The 19,032-nt window shown below is 37.1% G+C and overlaps 1 protein-coding gene across 12 annotated transcripts in view; it reads right to left on the bottom strand.

Moving 5' to 3' along the window:
- Positions 1-19,032, bottom strand: part of FGFR2 (fibroblast growth factor receptor 2) — a 179,969-nt gene that overhangs the window by 19,070 nt on the left and 141,867 nt on the right. For all 12 annotated transcript variants that reach the window (XM_042457265.1, XM_042457264.1, XM_042457267.1 and 9 more), the window contains 4 exons: positions 10,577-10,728; positions 5,874-5,995; positions 4,474-4,584; positions 2,603-2,793 (listed from right to left, as the gene is read on the bottom strand). In XM_042457265.1, the coding sequence (XP_042313199.1) occupies positions 2,603-2,793; positions 4,474-4,584; positions 5,874-5,995; positions 10,577-10,728 (576 nt within the window). The remainder of the gene's footprint in view (positions 1-2,602; positions 2,794-4,473; positions 4,585-5,873; positions 5,996-10,576; positions 10,729-19,032) is intronic.

Genomic DNA, 19,032 nt, shown 5'->3' with positions numbered 1-19,032 from the left:
TTGTCAAATAAAAAGCAGTGCTTTATTGTAGCCCTTACTGAACAATTTGTCAGCTAAAAATACTTCTTAATATAAAATTAATATTAGAAACATGAAGATACTGGCTGCTCCGCACTAGATTACTTACATTTTTATTTGTACGTTTTTGCTCTCACAATGAACATAATTTACAGAATATTTCTATGAATGTTGTTGTTGCCAGCCATACTTGGAGATGTTTGGGAAAGCCACACGTGCAAGGAAAGATTGTCATAGACAATGACCTTCTCAGCTCAGCTGACCAACTCATGTTTTTTAAGCTGTTGGGCTGATCTACTACTGTGCTCATATGGACCACTACAGTAAAATAGTTCCTGAAAATCAAGAGCTAAACCTACTACTAAGACGAGTTTTTTAAAAAAAGAAACCAAAATACTATCACATTTTTATGACTTGTTGCCCCAACAAACACTTAGTTGAAGTTTCTCCTTTAACTACAAAGACAATACATTTCTTTATTACTGCTATTGTTTTACAATTGCTTTATTACTGCCTTAATACATCTGTGCTACTGAGGCTGAACACACCAAGCTTGGCTGTGAAGTCTAAGGCTTTCATGGCCAGCATCGACAGTTTTCTATGGGCTTTCCAAGCTATGTGGCCATGTTCTGGAAGAATTTATTCCTGACGCTTCACTTCCACATGTGGCCGGCATCTTCAGAGGGTGAAGATGCCAGTCATAGGTGCAGGCAAAACATCAGAAATAAATTCTTCCAGAACATAGCCACATAGCCCAGAAAACCCACAGAAAACAATGGCTTGGATGTTGAGCAGGCATTCAATGAAGAGGAAGGCATCCGTTGACAGAAAGGACAGAAGGCAGTTCTCACTGATTTCTCTTTTCTGCAACCCATTGCATCACTTTCAATGCTGTTCTGGATTGCTGGTTAGGATTTAAACCATCTAGAGCAGATCACTGGGAGGTAGGGAGATGAATCGGCAAAGATCACCTCCTCAATTTTTTTGCCAGCAAGACCACCCTGTAAGCACAGCAACTCATAGGAATGTTGGGTTGAAGCTGGTGAAGAATTTAAGTTGCATATTCAAATCTTCCCCAGTATTCAAAGATACAGTCATGTTAGCCTGGGTCAGTATGCAAAACAAGAGAATGAAGTTTATGACATAAGCTTTTATAGAATGCTGATGAAGTTGACCCAGTCTGTGAAAGCTGATGCTACATCTCTTTTATCAGTTAGTTTCACAGGTGCTACAAGATTCTGTTGCACATCTTTCCCACTAATTAGATATATCTTTAACTCTGGGTCAACTAACTGCCCATATGTTTAATGGAATAGGCTACTACACACAAACATCAGTGTCAAACATGTATGTTCTTAGCATTAAAGTTAGCAACCTTTGCACACTTAGACTAATGGCTAATTTTTTTGTTTGCATATTTGTTTGCTTTACTACATCCACTTTAATCTGCAGCCATTTTCTTTTCTCCCTCATATGTTCATAAGGCCATGTGTTTGATTTTGTATAACTATCTGTAAATAAAGTTACTTTCATATATCTTACAAAAAAGACAATGTTGGCCTGTTACAGACTGCCAAAATAAAGCTGCTTCGGGTCTCTTTGGAGGTACAGTGGATCCTTGTTATACGCTGGGGTTTGGTTCCAAGATCCCCCGTGTATAACAAAATCCGTGTATGCTCAATGGTGTCCCTAATAAAAAATGGAACATCAAGGTAAATGTATACTTTTTTGGAACATTTTTAAACTGTGTATGCTTAAATCCGTGTATAAAAAATCCGTGTATAAGAAGGGCCGACTGTATGCTATTTAAATGATGCATGTGTCCTAAGAGTCCGAAGGTCGCGCCAAAGCCACACTCCATTCCTAAGCACTGGAGTGCAGCTTTGGTGCAGCTTCCAGATTCTTAGGATGCATGCATCATTTAAATAGCATACCTCCAAAGAGACCCGAAGCAGCTTTATTTTGGCAGTCTGTAACAGGCCGTTGTTTCTTTTCTCTGCTTGAAGTGTTCATCTTCTGCCATATCAATTTCATTACTCTGCTAGAGAGATTGAGTACGATCTCTCGCATTTCCCAACACTTTAATACTCCATTTTGGGTAATTAAATAAGCACTACATATATTGGGTCCAACAAACATAAAGTTATTGCACCATAACAATGCATAAGCATTAGGCAGGATCAATAACTAGCACTTTATCAGTCCACTTAACAATTCTCTATCCAATCTCTAGTACAAATGGTATTTATTGGGCAGATGCTACATATGAGTTCCCATATTGAACAGCCTCTCCATTCACTTCAACAAAGGCTGCATATCTACAAGGCAGTCCTTTGCACACATGAGTGTGTCTGCATACTTGGGAGCTTCTGATATTCACCAGAGAGTATGGAGAGTTCTGTGTCAGGATGCTGATCTCATTCTTTATACTGAAAAACACTGTTGTAAATTGCAAACACAAGACAAAACTACCTTAACCATGTTTGATAGCCTTCAGTTATACTTAGACCATATCCCTAAGTTAAAATTGATCATCTCTGCATTAAAAAACTGAAAGAAAATGTTTTAAGTAGCACTGGCTTACTTTTTGTGATGCTAAGTATTCCATGCCTCTTGCTAACTGGTATGTACATGAGACTAAATCTTTGAACGTCATCTGCTCTTCAGGTACCCGGTTAATATCAAATGAATATTCCATTCCTGGTGGTCGCCTTGCTCGCAGGTACTCTCGCAAATTTCCTTTGGAAGCATATTCAACAAGCACATACAGTGGTCCTTCAAAGGAAGAAAATAAAGAACATAAGAATGAAAACAGGAATCTTTAAAAAAAAGTCCATTGATACTGACTTACGAAAGTACAAAGAAAAGTCATATTTCTGATTCATGGAAGACATTAAAAGATTATGGCCAATTCTTGATTTAGAGTACAAGTAGAACATTTGTAGACCATGAAACCTTCACTCCAGGTGTTTTAATATGCACAGCTCCAGCCCTGTGCCATTCCAAACAAACTATTATGTTTCTTGAACTTTACTCTGACTTATGATGTCAAGCCTTTCATGGCAAGATTTAGTCAGATAGGGTTTGTCATTGCCTTCTCCTAAGGCTAAGATCATGTGACTTGCCCAGGGTTACCCAGAGGCTTTCCATGAGTGAGTGGGGATTTGAACCCAGCTTTCCCAGAGTCCTAGTCCAATAGCAATAGGAACAGCAGCTTCATTTATATACTGCTTCATATACCACTTAAGCAGTCTCTAAGAAGTTTATAACTGTAAGTTAATTGCCCCCAACAAGCTGGATACTCATTTTAGCAAAGGATGCAAAGCTGAGTGGACCCTGAGCCCCTGGCTGGGATTGAATTTACAACCTTATGGTTTGTCAGTGAGTGGCTGCAGTACAGGCATTTAACCACTGCACCACCAGGGCCCTCAATAATCAAACAACTGCACCACACTGCCCCTCACACACCCATACATATTCTCTCTTTTTCCTTAAACCTACATATGTAGCTACCTCAACATCTCATGTTCCAGCGAACATATTCAGCAACTCAGAATTGACAAGGCCCTAAATTCAATTGTTAAGTTCCAACCAGAGAAAAGCCATGGAATCAACGGAACTGATATAGCAGCTGACTTACCAGATTCCCATTGTTCATTGGTTTACTCGAGTTGGCAGTAACATTTCGATTTAGCCTATTGTGCCTATCTGCCACATTTTGGATACACTTCTATATTCATATTTAGAATGCCAGTTTTATCATATAGAAGGGGAAGGTCTAATCTTTACGTACAAAGTGGATATTAAAATAATGAGAGCTTTCAGAAGTTATTTTTTTGACTATGACTGACAAAATTTCAGTAGATCAATAAAAAGTAACTTTTCTAAGCTCTAAAAATAGTAGGAATAAAAAGCAACAGCTTTCCCTTTACAAATCTGTTTCATGTAGAACATATCTTTTATATCTCCTGGAGAAAAGAAATGTGCAATTGCCAATGAAGGGACAACTAGTGTGTATGGCCACCCATCTTTCATCCAAGTACCTCCTTCCTGCTTTTCCTCTGTTTTCAATTACAAAGCACAAGGGTAGTGCTATGTGCATCTTAGAAAAATAGAATGAATTTCTAGTCCTTGAAATGGAATAAAGTATTTGTAAAAATGGGGAAGCAGTGGGACAAAGATATACTGGGCAATATTTCCAATGCTGTATTACAACTCTGCATTACAGTCACTGATGCAGAACATGTTAATCACTACATTTGTATCTCATTCTTTGAAGTCCAGGATGTTACTTCCTGAATTTTTTCATAACATATAAACACCTACCCCTCTCCATTGGCTTTCACAATGTGATATTCATTCCATCAACAAAGAATTGATCATTCCTGTATATTATGTAATGAAGTAGCATGAAATTTCATCACCTCTTTCTTGCAAAATTAAAATGACACTCACCATCTTGAGTACAGGCACCAAGGAGATTAATGATATTTTTGTGTTTGCCAATCATTTTCATCATCTCCATTTCAGACACCAGGTCAGACAGGTCTTTTTCTGTAGCATCATCTGCATAAGACAAAATAAGTTCCATAAGCCATTTCAGATAGCATATGGGCAGAATTCACTTTTTGTAATTAACTGTTGCACAGATTCATTATAGGTTATTCAACTACTATGAAGTAATTTCAGGACCAATGTATTATGTGGGGGAAAGGGGAGAGAGGGAATGCAATCTTTAAGACAAGCCATGTTCAACCTTTTACCTTGGAGGTAATAATTTCAAATCATTTCTAGATCTCAAGGAACCCCTGCATAAAAAATATTATATCTACAGCTCAAAAAAAATTTATTTTTTAAAAATCACAATCTCTCACAGAACTTCTAGCAACCTCTTACAGAACAGTGAGAAACTTTCTTCTAGACAGAGCTATTTCCATATTGAAAATCTTGGTTTTTTTTAAGGTCACCTTCTAAAGTTAGAAGATGCCACTTTGTTTTTTCAGATATGCATTCTGTTGCTTTTTCAGTTAGACTTTTTTAAAAAATAAAACTCAATAAAAATAAAAACAAACATTTAAGAAAAACATGCCTTTTAAAAAAAAAAGGTTCAGTTCAAATAAAGCACTTTCCAATGTACTATCAGTCACATGTCTCTCAGCCTTATTCAATGAGCTTCAGAATCCAAAGAATGGACAGAATACATCTTTACAAATTTGGAACCAGAAGGTTATTTCCCTTTCGCATTGCACCACCTATGACTTTCAGGGGGACTCAAAAAACAGTTTTGAGGTAATTTATCAATAACATTGAGGGTAACAGGAAAAATAGAAGAAAATATATAAAGTTCTGCGAGTGAAACACTGAATTTAGCCCAATATATAAGACCGAGAGAGTGAGAGATCAAGATCCATATTCTGCTTTGCCATATCAGATCTTTTCTAAATTGGCATCTGACTTGAGCCCTATGCAAGTTGGATATTTCCTCCCCCTCATCTTTATGTGTTATGAGTCCTGGTTCTCATTCCTGATCTTAAACTTATCTTCCACAAATGAAGTGAGTGCAAAGACAATTCTACTTCAGAGAAGAGGCTTACACTCAACCCTGTAAAATCTTCTATGATTTCTGAAAAATAGGATGAGTAACTATAACAGATGAAATGGAATCCTATACAACATTGATACAGACTATTTAATCTGTTGCAAAAGACACTAAATAATACTGAAACCTGCTGAAGCCCAAGGTAAACCAGATGAATTTTGACCGTCTACAGTAAGAAAATTTAAAAGAAACAAAATAAATATTCTTTCCAGAATCTGCCACTTTTCTCAGACCTTCCCTATATTACCTATATTACCTTTCAACATTTTCACCGCCACAGTAACAGCTTCTTTAGGCCTGTCTTTGTCAATTCCCACCGCTTCTGCCATGACAACTTGACCAAAGCATCCTTCCCCGAGAGGCTTTCCCAAAGTCAGCCTAGAGAGGGAAATACAGGAATTAGCACTTATTATCTGAGGAAGAAATGAAGCTGGTGAAACTTAAGAGCAAAAAATACAAGATTTTTTTCAACAAACCAATTTCATTTGACCATTTGTCATTAATAACTAACAAGAGAATTATGGTGCATTCTAGAGATTGTGTGCTCTCCTCCAATCAGTCTTCCAAAGAACAAATACTATCTTACAAAACCAAGAATGCAAGAAGATGAGAATGAAGAATGTAAAGATCTATATCTCTACACAATACCTTTTTCTTTACCTCAACTATACACACTATATTTGTATGTACGTGTGCGTATATATCTTCCCAAACGCACAAGAAGATATTTTTAGTTCTGTAGAAAAACACAGCAATCTCTATTTCCAACACCTTTGGATAGAAACATTCTGTTAAAGTTGTCTTTACAAATGTTTTATAATCTCTTCACCCTTTTGATATGGATGGCCAAAGAACTTCCTCTGTTGAATCTTCAGTCTTTCATATCAAGTCAGGAAATTGTTATTGATCCATTTGAGCAAAGATCTGAGACCTTTACAAGGAAGGATTTAAGACATTTAAGGATTTAATATTGTGAATACAGAAACATAAATTTTCTTTGCTTATCAAATATTGTAAAACTGAGCTGATTCAACTATGTTACCTAATTGTAAAAGGCATCTCTCACAGAGCAAGAATTTAATCTTTAAATGTGTCAGAGAATAAAATATACTTTTTTCATATATAGTATTTTGCTCCTTGCTTATTTTTTTGCAGTTGCTTGAAACAGCAATACTAAATCAATATTGCACAACAGCCAGGTACTGTTACTCAAAGAAGTCAGGTTAAGAATTAAATATGAACAGCATGCTGAATGAACAACAGTACATATATTATTTTATGTCTTTCCATCTGTATGTGTGTGTCCCATATAATAGAAGTTCACTGTTTTTCATTCAGGAGAAAATTAAGTAAATTTGGCAAAATGCCACGGTTAAAAATGAAATGGGATGAGTTTAAATAGAGTCTTTTAATTACATAAAAACTTTCAGTTTAATCACGCTGTTGTGAATATATGCCCCGGGTTCTATCAGCTCTGAAAGGACATGCTACTTTGCCAATACACAAAGACTACAGGATTGTATGTCGTTGTGTGCTGAGATTGTGCTGGATTTTTTTTCTGAAACTAAAATTGAATTTAAGATCTTGGCGGAAAGCAAACATTTGCATTGGAAAATGGTTAATTTATGTGCTCTTGTGCTTCTAGTTTGAATGTAACAATCCTGCCATTGTGTGACTGCAGCCCCCAATCTAATAAACTACTCCTAAAAAGCCTTCTTTCATTCAAACCCACTCCACCCACATTTATGCCAAGTGCTGTTTTTAAATGTTTAATGCTCTAAGATTTTCCGCATTAATGTTTCCCCTAAGGGAAAGGGCTGACATAATTAAGTATACAGACCCCCACTGTTGACTAGAAACTTGCAGGTGGCAAAAGAAAGGTATGGCACCAGCTTTCATCCACATAATTAAGAATATTTCCATAAATGCACATAAAAAGCTCTTTAATTAAAACACACAGATATATCACAGATAAATTTCCAAAATATGTGCTTTACTAAATCACAGGTCAGAATCCAAAACTGAATGACATGATTTGCTACAAATTAAATGTTCACTTTAACATTAATTTTGATTTGAGCATGTGTCCTCTTTTAATTAAATTTATCTTGCCATCATAATACAGTACATGCTCAAAGTCTTTCAGATGTTAGGGACTTAAACTCCAAAGCAATAGACACATTGGCCGAGATTTCTGGGAGTTGAAGTCCAAAATCTCCAGAAGACTAAAGTTTGAGAGCCACTCCACTAAATAACAAGTCGGAATAGATATTGTGATACTGGAAAAGTTAAATTCATATCCCTTGGAAGCTCATTCAGAACACTGCAAATTTACCCTACTGATGAAGGCTGTTTTTAGCCTTCAGGACAGCACATGTAGAATCAGCTTCCTAGAGGCTGGATGAACTTTTAAACAGTCTTTAACATGTGCTGTCATGCACTGAAAGTGCTGTTAGGTTTTTGTGGTGATGCCACTTGTGTTCCACTATTTCAAACTGAAGCACATAGGAACATTAAGAAGAGACTTATTTACACAACTTCTTCACTACATTAAATTATTATACAGGATTTCAGAATTTACTGCAGCATGGGTTAGAATGCCAAGGTATTCAGCAGAAAAAACAAAACAAAACCACTTCCTGATTGGTTGGTTCGTAGGTGCTACAAGAATTCTGGATAGAATAGCTACTAACTTTCAAAATCACTGATTCAAAATCAGTGGATCACCCAAGGTTGACAAGGAATTCAAAAGGCACATGGAGTCCTCTGTCCAGAGAATCCAGAGCAATGGAAAGTTGCAAGTGGTTCTTTGTTATCTGCAGGAGTTCAATTCAAAAACTGCATGCTCAAGTCATTATTTAACATTTACCTGGGTGACAAGGTCCAGGCACCAGGAAGGCATTCTTCCTGCACTGTTTCCCACCTTCCTACCACAAAAGTTCTTCCAGTATTTTAAACCATTCCTGGCTGTTTCCCACCTTCTCAACTTTCTCATCATAAAGCCTTTGCCAGATTTTAAACCCCTTTGCCACCAATCCATCTCAGGAAGGGGCAGTAGAAGGAGTGGGCAAGGAGGTGTATTGGCAGGAAAGGGGTTTAAATTCTGGCAGAGGTTTCCTTGTGTGAAGATGGGAAACAAAACGAGACAGACAGAAAACATTCTGGCAGATGTTTCTTGTAAGAATGTGGGAAACAGAGGGAGGCAGTTTAAATTCTGGCAAAGGCTTCCTTGGGGTTAAGCAGACTGGCAACTTGGAGCAGTCTCTGGCTGCTCTAGCTCTAGTCACTCACTGTTTGGCACTTTTGACCTGTGTGTTTCAGGTCCTTGTGAGAGGATGAGAAACAGAGTGAGGCAGAAACTTTTTGATGTAAAGGTGAGAAAGAGAGAGAGGAAGAGATTTAAGTCTTGGCTGTGGTTTTGTGGTGGGGTTGATTTCAGGAGGGGAGAGAGGCATCAGTTTGCCGGGGTCTAGTGACAGCCTCCATTACTGCCCTTCTCAGCCTGGCCATCACAGGTTAAAAAAAATAAATGTTTCTTCATTTAGCAATAGCAAGTACATTTCTATACCATTTGCATTTAAGCACTCCCTAAGCAGTTTACAATGTGTAAGCTAATCGCTGCTTTGATCAAACTGCTGCTTTGATCAAAATTTTGGAAAAGCGGGTTACAAATAAACTATATTATTATCATCATCATCATCATCATCATCATCAACATCATCATCATCATTATTATGAATTGCCCCCAACAAGCTGGGTAATCATTTTAGCAACCTCAGGATGCTGAGTCGACCCTGAACTCACTGGTACTGAACTCACAACCTTGTGGTTTGTGAGAGAGGGGCTGCAGTACAGGCATTTAAGCACTGCGCCACCAGGACTCAAATCTGTGGATATCGAATTTGTGGATACCAAGGGCCCAGTGTACACTTCAGTTCTTAAGACATGCTTCTGCACTGATTGCCACATGAGGGTCCATACTATTTTACATAGATCCATTACATTTCTAGGTGTCATCTGTCATCTTCAGTGTGAAAGACTTATGTATACCCAAGTACTGCAGAAATCTCTCCACACTGAATGAAGCAATAATCTGATCAGAACAGAATACACATGGTGCATACTTCAGTATCAAGTTTTCTCTTCTGCTATCAATAAGTGGACTAAAGATCATTCCTGGGCTCCAAGAAAGAACACTGTAGCAAATGGAAGCCCAGCATTTAGGCAAGGATCTAGCAACTACAAGAAACTTCCTTCCCTTTCCCTAACATAAATATCTCTGATATACTGGTTGCTCGTCTTTCTTCTCCTTTTTCATTCTGCATTAATTTCTGCATATTCTCTCAGAAACACTAGATAATTTCTGCTACTAGTAATACAAATCATGAAATTGGTTGGTGTCCTCAAATGCTTAGGGATTTTTTTAAAAAACAAAACAAAAACCCTGCACTAAGTAAAATAAACGCACAATTTACCTGCTTGCTCATACTGCTGTTGCTGTTACTGCAATCAGTATCATTTTAACAAAACAGTAAATTTTGCCTTGATTTTGTTGCCAAGTATAACAAACATTTTTCTTGTGGGTCATCTGCTATACAGGCTATACAAGAAAATGGCAAAATATCTATTTTTAATATTTAAATTTTAAAAAGTGATGTTATCAGTCTTGTAAACTGTATGCAATGAACTGAAATGTAATGTCCTTTCCCTATATGCTGGTTCCAACTGAAGAAAGACTACTGTTCTTTTAAAATTAATTTTAAAACTAAATACTATCTCTCTAGGCAACAGGGATCAGGGGAACTCTACATTCTCAGAAAAGAAAAAAATTTTAAACATAAATATTTGATATTTGTCAACGGCACAAGTTGTGTTAATTGGAGACCACTATAACTGATGGCGAAATTCATGTTACCAAAACTTATTAGAATGCCATTAACAGAAAAAAAAATCCCTTACTTATCTCTCGGAAACTCCCATTTGGGATCTTCTGGGAGTTCGTACTCTGAGACTCCTGCCAACATTGGTGCATCTGTATTAGAGGAGAGGCGAGTGGTTATCCTCACCAACGGTGTGTTGGAGTTCATGGATGAACTAGAGTCTGCAGACACCTGTTATAAGAATACAAGATGCAAAAAGAAGATGTAATTTTGGCCCAGTGACTACAAACTGGCAATAGACAGCAAGCCAGACAGCTCCTAAATGCTATTCATTTACTAACTTGTAGTAATGTGCTGCACAAGAACACAAATACAGCTGTCCCTTCCCTTTTGGAGGATCCGTTCCTCACCAACACCGCTCTGCAAATCAGAAAACTGCAAATATTCAAGCCCTCATTGAAAACAATGGCAGTGTGCTCCTGCGTGCAGGTACACATGCCATTTTGTCCCTTTTGGCTTTTATTATTATTTCTGAAGTACATCTATGAATCATCTGCATATTAAGATCAGCTACAGCTGGAGACCCAAACATATTAGATTCAGATTAAACTGATTCAAATTATTGATGGCAGCCACTATTATGTATCGCTTATGTCTTTGAAATCTTTTACCATTTCCCAACTGAATGGCTTAGAAGGACTAGTTTTGATTATCTTTAAAAAAAGAGAAAGAAAAGAATAGCAGACCTAGGCAGGTACTTCTATCCATCCACATACATTTTTAAACTCATTATGTTCATCAGTACATACAAAAGACATGTCAAGACCTGGTTTATGGTGACAAGTGATTCATAGAAAACTGTATGTAGTTACTCTGTCACTATAAAGCATTTGAATCATCAGGTATATTGAAAGACTATTTCCACTGAATGGGGATTAAAGTCTAAGAAGACCAGCATGTCAAGACAGCTTGGAGTGAAGATGCTTTTTTAAAAAATTAAAAAGATAAATTATTTTTAAAAATTGAAAACTGGGAGGAAAAGTCACAATGTTACTATTTCTTTTGAGAGAACATAGATATCTTTTTAAAAAGCATGCCCATTTTCTTAAAATTTGTTCTGATCTTTATGTGTTCATTTAAATTTCAATCACAAGAGCCAAGGAAGATAGTGCTTAGAGGCATACAACTTTCAAATGTTAAAATGACTCATGTCCACATCACACACAAATGACAAAACAATACAAAAAGGAAGTTCTTATAGAATTTTTGGAATGGTTTAGTAGGTTCTGTAGGGACAGTGTTTGACAAATATGAAACAAACACCAAAAGCTTTTATAATACGCCAACAGTGCATGTTTTCAATCAGTCTTAAATACTGATATCTATTTATCTCTATCTATACCACTTTGAAACTAACAGCCATGGCTCTATCCTATGGAATTCAGGGACTATAGTTTAGTAGAATTCTCTATTAGACAGTTCTATTGCTTTTAGCCAAGAAATCTAAGTACCTCACTAAACTAAAAATCCACAGAATTCCACAGAATGGTCCCAGGACAGTTAAGCATGTAGCAAACTGCACATTGTTTGCTATCTGTAAGATGAATGAAAAAATTACACTGGTTTGATGCTTACTACAGGAAGGAAGGAAACGTTAGTTCATAGAACCAAATTTCCAAGATGCTTTTTTAATATCCCTAGTCATGTTTTCCAAGCAGATAAGCAGGATCACAGAGTATATGTCTGCCTGGGCACCACATATGCAGGTAGCCATGGAGACTTAAGGCCTGAGCAGACAGGCAAGAAAGAGCAGCCCGAGTCCACTCTGTCTGCAAGCAGATGGGGTCTACGCCAACTGCATGGCCTGCTCTGAATGCAGGCTGCAGCCACAGGACCCAACCCACACTTTTTTGCTCTTGTCTAAATGATGCAAGTGCAGCTTCAAGCCACGGTGGAGGCATGTGTCACTTGAACGCCACACCTGCTAAGAGGCCAGAAGCATCTTTTGAGCTGTCTGTTTCCTGGACTTACCAACCAATCCCATCAGTACCCCCAAAATGTGATCACAAATGTTATGAAAATTTGTGCCAAATCAACTAAGTATATAAGGAGGTTTAGTCAGCATCCACTCCACTGCCATAACATTTGGATTTGGTGACAGTGACTCAGACCAGAAAGAATCAAGCCACTAGCAGACATTAGGAGTAAGCATTAGGAGTCGCCTATTAAATGTCTTCAAGAATAGGCCACATCCTGTGCATTAGAAGGGGCACAAACAATGAAACACTTTGAAGTCTATGCAGTTTTTTCATTAAGAGAAGACAAAGTTTTTCTCTTCATTGTTGCAACAAGAAATTTCATATGTGGTAGTGATCAAATCTGAAACCTGAGGAAACCTAGGAGTCTGAACACCTTTTTATCATGAAGTCTGTTTCCCACACCCAAGTGTTTTTTGTGTTTTTGTTTTTTTGGTTTATGAGGCTTCAGATTACCTTTGTTTCAGATTTGACTGAATGCAGTATCGGTTGGCTTACTCACTCCTTCTGGAGACATGTTCCAAGGAATCCCACCTTAAATGTGGGATGCAGTTCAGAAACTAGACTGGCTTCACAATACTTACCAGTCAAGGAAAACTGGACAAAGTAAATTTGTTTACATTAGTATTGTTAGAAGAAAACAGGAAATGATCCCATCTAATACATGGAAGTACCACTTCATACAACGTAATCTTGCTATTGTTAATTTCAAGATGAATAATTTTCTCTCCTCTCATTTACATTTTTCTCTTATGTGTTGAAACATTTTGCAGCCTACAGCCCTAATACCTTCACTGAACAATGGGTGGCAGTTTCCATGCCAAACATTTCTCTAATCACTTAACAAGAAGTACTTGAAGAGCAGGTGATTACCTCTCAGCTTGAAATTGCACTTAATTTAACATGGACATCTTAAAAAAAATATCAGTCATTGACATATTAGTGGAAATTCACATGCAAGCTATTTTACCAATGTGTGTGTTTGTTTGTTTAAACTATCTTGTATAATTTTCACTTGGCACCATACACTCAGGTAACAAGCAAAGTAATTTTCATCAAAATTGTACAAACCCCAAGAGAAATGGTCCCCTTGGAGATATTATAGAAATCCTCTATTTCCTTGGTTTTATCCAACATAATTTTATTTTCTGAGTGATTGCAGTGACATATAAAAAAACAATCCAGATTGAGTTCAAGTATTTATAGGCTAGGTGCTCATAGAACTACATGAAACAATGTCTGGAATCATTAGATGGATCTACACAGGCCAGAATACTCTGGGCTCCCAGACTATTTTGACTTCGAAGCTGCCCCGGATTCCACCTGTTACCTCCATGTTCTGAAGCAATGTGGGATAGCTGTCTACATACACATCTTGCTGTGCTACCCAATGGCAGCATGACTGACACAAGTCATTCACTTGAAAACAATGCACCCAATGTTGATCACACAGCTGGGAGCCTCATTGTGACCTCAGAAGGAGGGACTCGCAGCCATGGTGGCAGATGACATACATGTGTAGACAGTCACCTGGCATCACTCCAGAGTACTGTGGATTTTACAGGAAAATCCAGAGCAAAAAGAAGGTATTTTTAATCTGGTTTAAGAGAGGGATTTGAAGACAGTCAACACTTATATCAGGGTTTTGGCCCTGCATCATGAAGAAAGGGTGCTTTGAGGGTGGGGCTAGTTCATTTGGCCTGTGTAGACAGGGTGCTTGATTTCTTCACTTCTGAGTGACTCTGAACAATTACTCCATCTTTTTATTTATTCCTGCTCCTTGTTTAACAGCTAAGTATAGTAATTTAAAAGCAAAATTCCTTTCTCTTTCAGTGTCTTCCAAGCCATTTCTTGCTACCTTTCTGTGAAATATCTGCATTGGATCTAGAGCAAAAACTGGTGAAGAGATGCAAACCAAACACCAGAAACTGGTGAAGAGATGCAAACCAAACATAGCTCCACTATCTTAATTTGAACTCCAGACAAAAAGGAGAGGACACAGTATAGAACAAATAGTAGTTTGTTCTTAGTAGTAAACAATTGTGGTGGTGTTGTTGTGCGCCCTTAAATTGTTTCTAACATATGGCAACCCTATCATGAGGTTTTCTTGGTAAGATTTGTTCAGAAGAAATTTGTCACTGGCTTCCTCTGAGGCTGAGAGTGACATGCTCAATGTCACAGAGTGGTTTTCATGGCTAAGCAGGGATTTGAAGTCTGGTCCCCAAAGTCATAATCCAACACTCAAATCAATACGCCACCCCGAGTCTCTATAACAACTTTCATAAATGAGAAAACAGCATGAGAATTTTCTATACATTTTTAAACTGGTGAAGAATCAATACAATGGTAACTTGGCCAAAATCAGTTCAAGGCAATATTTTGCTCAATGAGAAAATAGGCAGTTTGGACTACTATACAATGATGTTAGACAGTTTTCCTCAGCCAGACATTCTTTTTAGAACTACTGATATATTATTGTTTCAAAGCAAGAGGAGATTCCTAATGTGAGACTTCATACATATTGGAAAATGATCTGAAAGTTGCTCATTTCACTACTCAGATATCAGATTACCAGCACTTATCTCAGAAATTCTACAATTTGTTTTTCTCTACAAAAAAAGGGGCAGTTTACAGCTTTCTCCAGGAAAGCCTGCAGAAATTAAATTCAATGATACATTCACAGCTGTATTGTGCTACAAACAATGGTGCAGTAGAACAAATTGGAAGCAGCATGTAATTTCTTTTATGTGGAGGGAGAGCCAATCCTGCCTGTTTTGTTCACACATTAACTGCATCGTCAACCAAGTCCTCAGTGACTCTAACCAAAAGATTAATCTCCTCTATGGCAACTATTTGGGATTGGTTATAAATAAATTGGAATGAGTCATTCTCACAGGTTTTGATTGGCTAATATTATGGAAGCTGAAGGGCTGTAAAAAAAACTTCTACTAGACAAAAAAATAGTAGTACAAGTTGTCTCAGGGTCTAAGAAGGCCTTCTGGGGCCAAGTGAAACTTTTAAAAACTCTTCTCCCATAGGGAAAAGTCCTTCTGAATATTCATTTCCTATAGATTATTTCATATTGTACAGATTATTTCTTTATTCCCTTACAGTATTTTTTCTAGCGAACGAAATTAATATATAAAATGTCTTTGTCTCCTTGTCTCTCTCTTGCATTTCCATGTTACACTATACATATCATTTTGCACACAGCAGCAATCTCCTTTCCAATACAATAATGGCTGACTTCTTTGAAAAGTTTTGTTGATTGTAGAAAACATTTGCGCCAATGATGTGACACATTACTTTTAGCTGTAAATAACAAATGGGTTAAAAAGAGGGGAGGCTAATCAAAGAGATGGGAGGACTATATTCTATAGCAAAACCTTGAACAAGATTGTTTGAATGACTCTCTCTCTCTCTCTCTCTCTCTCTCTCCATATATATATATATATATATATATATATAGTGAGCTTACTCAAGAGTGTATTTTAGAAATATTTTGCATTATAAACTGTGGTTCACTTATGCTGGTGTTGATGACTTCAATTTGTAAACCATTCTGGGAAACATAAAAAAATATAGGTGATCTCTTATCAGTGCTATTTCTTGTAAGCTGCAAGCATATAACATACATGAGTTCTTCTAAGTGAGAAGTCTAGAGCATGTATTTTATTTTAGCAGTCTGCTTATCTACAAATATGTGAGCACCATCAATGTAATGTGTCACTATGACTTCCAAAAGTCAACTAAATTTGACCTATAATACCTGTTCAAAAGTAATCAGGTTATTTATTCCTATCACAAAAGGAAATAAAGTCAACACTGTGCAGTTATTGAACTGATAAACATACATTTACTGCCATACACGTATCCTTCTACAGTTTTTTTTAAAAAAGCCTCAGAAATATAGCTGAAGCTTGTGGGGGGTGGCATATTCTCCCATTCAACTAATCCAGTAACACATGCCTGTTAAACAAAACACCCTCTGTTTTTCTAACTCCTTCAGATTTAAAGCAAAAAAGTATGAAACCCTAGCTTTTAATATAGAAAAACTAAACAGTTACTTTTTGAAACTGGAGGAACTGAAACTGTAAGTAGGCATGGCCTGTGGAAACCATAATTTATTTAAGTGGTGACCTAGCTTTCTTGGGGGAAGGGGTCATAAAACCTGAGCATTAAAAAAAAAGAAACAATGAAAATAGGTGAATATTTCCTTATACTGCATAAAGTAAGCATTTTTACATGGAAAAACATACAGATGCACTCCAAAGGCCATCAGTTGATACTATAAGAGTTACAGATTACTCCCTGGGGAAACTTTTCTTCAGATTACTAAAAAAGTAAGAAAATTAGAATTTTATCTGTTTTCAAACTGACAATTATGTGTCAAGTTTAACTTAAGCTTGGAGTGCCCTCTGCTTTAAATGTATTTTTAAAACACCCCCTATTATAAAATTCCACAGTGCAACCGCATGACAAATCATGCACTGAAGCCTGCTTTTGGCAAGGGAAAAGACAACTGATGAAAGAGTATTTAACAAACCAATGGTCTGGGATAACTGCCCTTTGGAAAACGTTGTGTTTATGATGATCCATGGTCTTGAGTACTGACAGATGTATTACATACCAATGGCATTTTCTCTGTCATCACCAAATGAGATCAGGTCATCTTGATCCTTTCATTCTAGCCAGTCCAATAATCTCCTTCTATGCAGACACTGATACAAACTGCCCTTCCTAAATGGTCTTAGACTGAAAACTCTCTTTAGAAGTCATTCCAAATTTTCAGAGAAATGTGCATGCATGTATACATATGCATATATAATATAAATTGGATATGCTTTAAGTACTCTGTGGCCTAAATCCAATGGCTAGTCCTAACTAGACCAGATCTATTAAGTCAATAGAACTTACATAATAACTGGTGTACTTAATTCTCATTGATCCAAATGGTCACCATTAACTGGGATTAACAACTAGATTTAGATCCATAGTTTATTACATATGGTCCTGTGATTCAATCTATTAAAGAATATTTGATAAATAAAGATAATTGCTCTTTAGAAGTAATATTCTGGAAGTTTTGTGAAGTCTGCTACTCTCTACTTCCAGTATGTCTTTCTCTCCCCTGAGAAATTCATTTGAGGTTATCTTCCATCCCCATGACCATACAGGTAGCTGCTAGAAGTGGTACAGGCAAAGCGTAGTCGCCCAGATGCTGTTGGGGAAAGGCAGATATAACTAAAGTGACTGACTGAATTCCCAACTGTGCTCACCAATGGCTATAGATTTAATTCTTCACTAGTTTCCTTCTTGAAAGAAGCAGCAATCTTCTTCTCACTGCAAGGAAGTCTTTGAAAACTATGCTATTTTTAAGGACTATTCACAATGTGGGACTTTGGTGCAAAAATTCGCATGTGCTTGTTTTGTACATAAAACAGCATTTTCTGCACATAAAATAATATTCTGTGTAAATCAACCATATGTAATTTTTATGCAAACTAAGTCATCAATTACAACAATTCCTGTTTTCTATACAGGAAACATCTTTTTCTGTGCAGAAAATTCTGTTTCCCATAGAAAAAAAATGCTGTTTTATCCACAAAGCAATTTTACACAGAATCAGTCTTGAACGACAAAGATTCTTGTCAATCGAAGATTCTTCTCATTAGCATTTCTTGGCACTTGAAAAACAGTTTTTATTTCTATCTATTTTGATTTTGGATATGATAGCTGGAGCTACTGGGAGAGGTAAATCAGAAGCTTCAGCCCATCTCTGATTTAGACATAAATAATGCAATTTTTAAAACTTTTTTTGCAGAAAACTAAAACTGCTGCCTTAACATTTCCTTGGCACAAATGAATCTTATTTTACCTGTTCCTCTACCTCTACCTGACATTATTAAAAATACAGTAGATAATCAAATGTATTTCTTTTCCTTGTGACTGTAGCAGTGCGATATAACAGTGTGATGCAGCAGCTAACAAGGCCAAAGTGATTTTAGGCTGGATCAATAGAAGTATAGTGTCTAGATCAAGGGAAGTAATAGTGCCACTCTATTCTGCTCTGGTCAGGCTCCACATGGAATATTGTGTCCAGTTCTGGGCACCACAATTTAAAAAGGATGTTGAGAAACTGGAACATGTCCAAAAGAGGGCAACTAAAATGGTGAAGGGTCTGGAAACCATGCCCTATGAGGATTGACTTAGGGAGCTGGGGATGTTTAGCCTGGAGAAGAGAAGGTTAAGAGGTGATATGATAGCCTTGTTTAAATACTTGAAGGGATGTCATATTGAGGAGGGAGCAAGCTTGTTTTCTGCTTCTCCAGAGAACAGGACCCGGAACAATGAATGCAAGCTACAGGAAAAGAGATTCCACCTCAACATTAGGAGGAACTTCCTGATAGTAAGGGCTGTTCAACAGTGGCACAAACTCCCTCGGAGTGTAGTGGAGTCTCCTTCCTTGGAGATCTTTAAACAGAGGCTGGATGGGCAT

The sequence above is a fragment of the Sceloporus undulatus genome, chromosome 3, assembly GCF_019175285.1.
Source record: "Sceloporus undulatus isolate JIND9_A2432 ecotype Alabama chromosome 3, SceUnd_v1.1, whole genome shotgun sequence".
Lineage (NCBI taxonomy): Eukaryota > Metazoa > Chordata > Lepidosauria > Squamata > Phrynosomatidae > Sceloporus > Sceloporus undulatus.
This window is presented reverse-complemented; position numbering and strand designations above follow the sequence as displayed.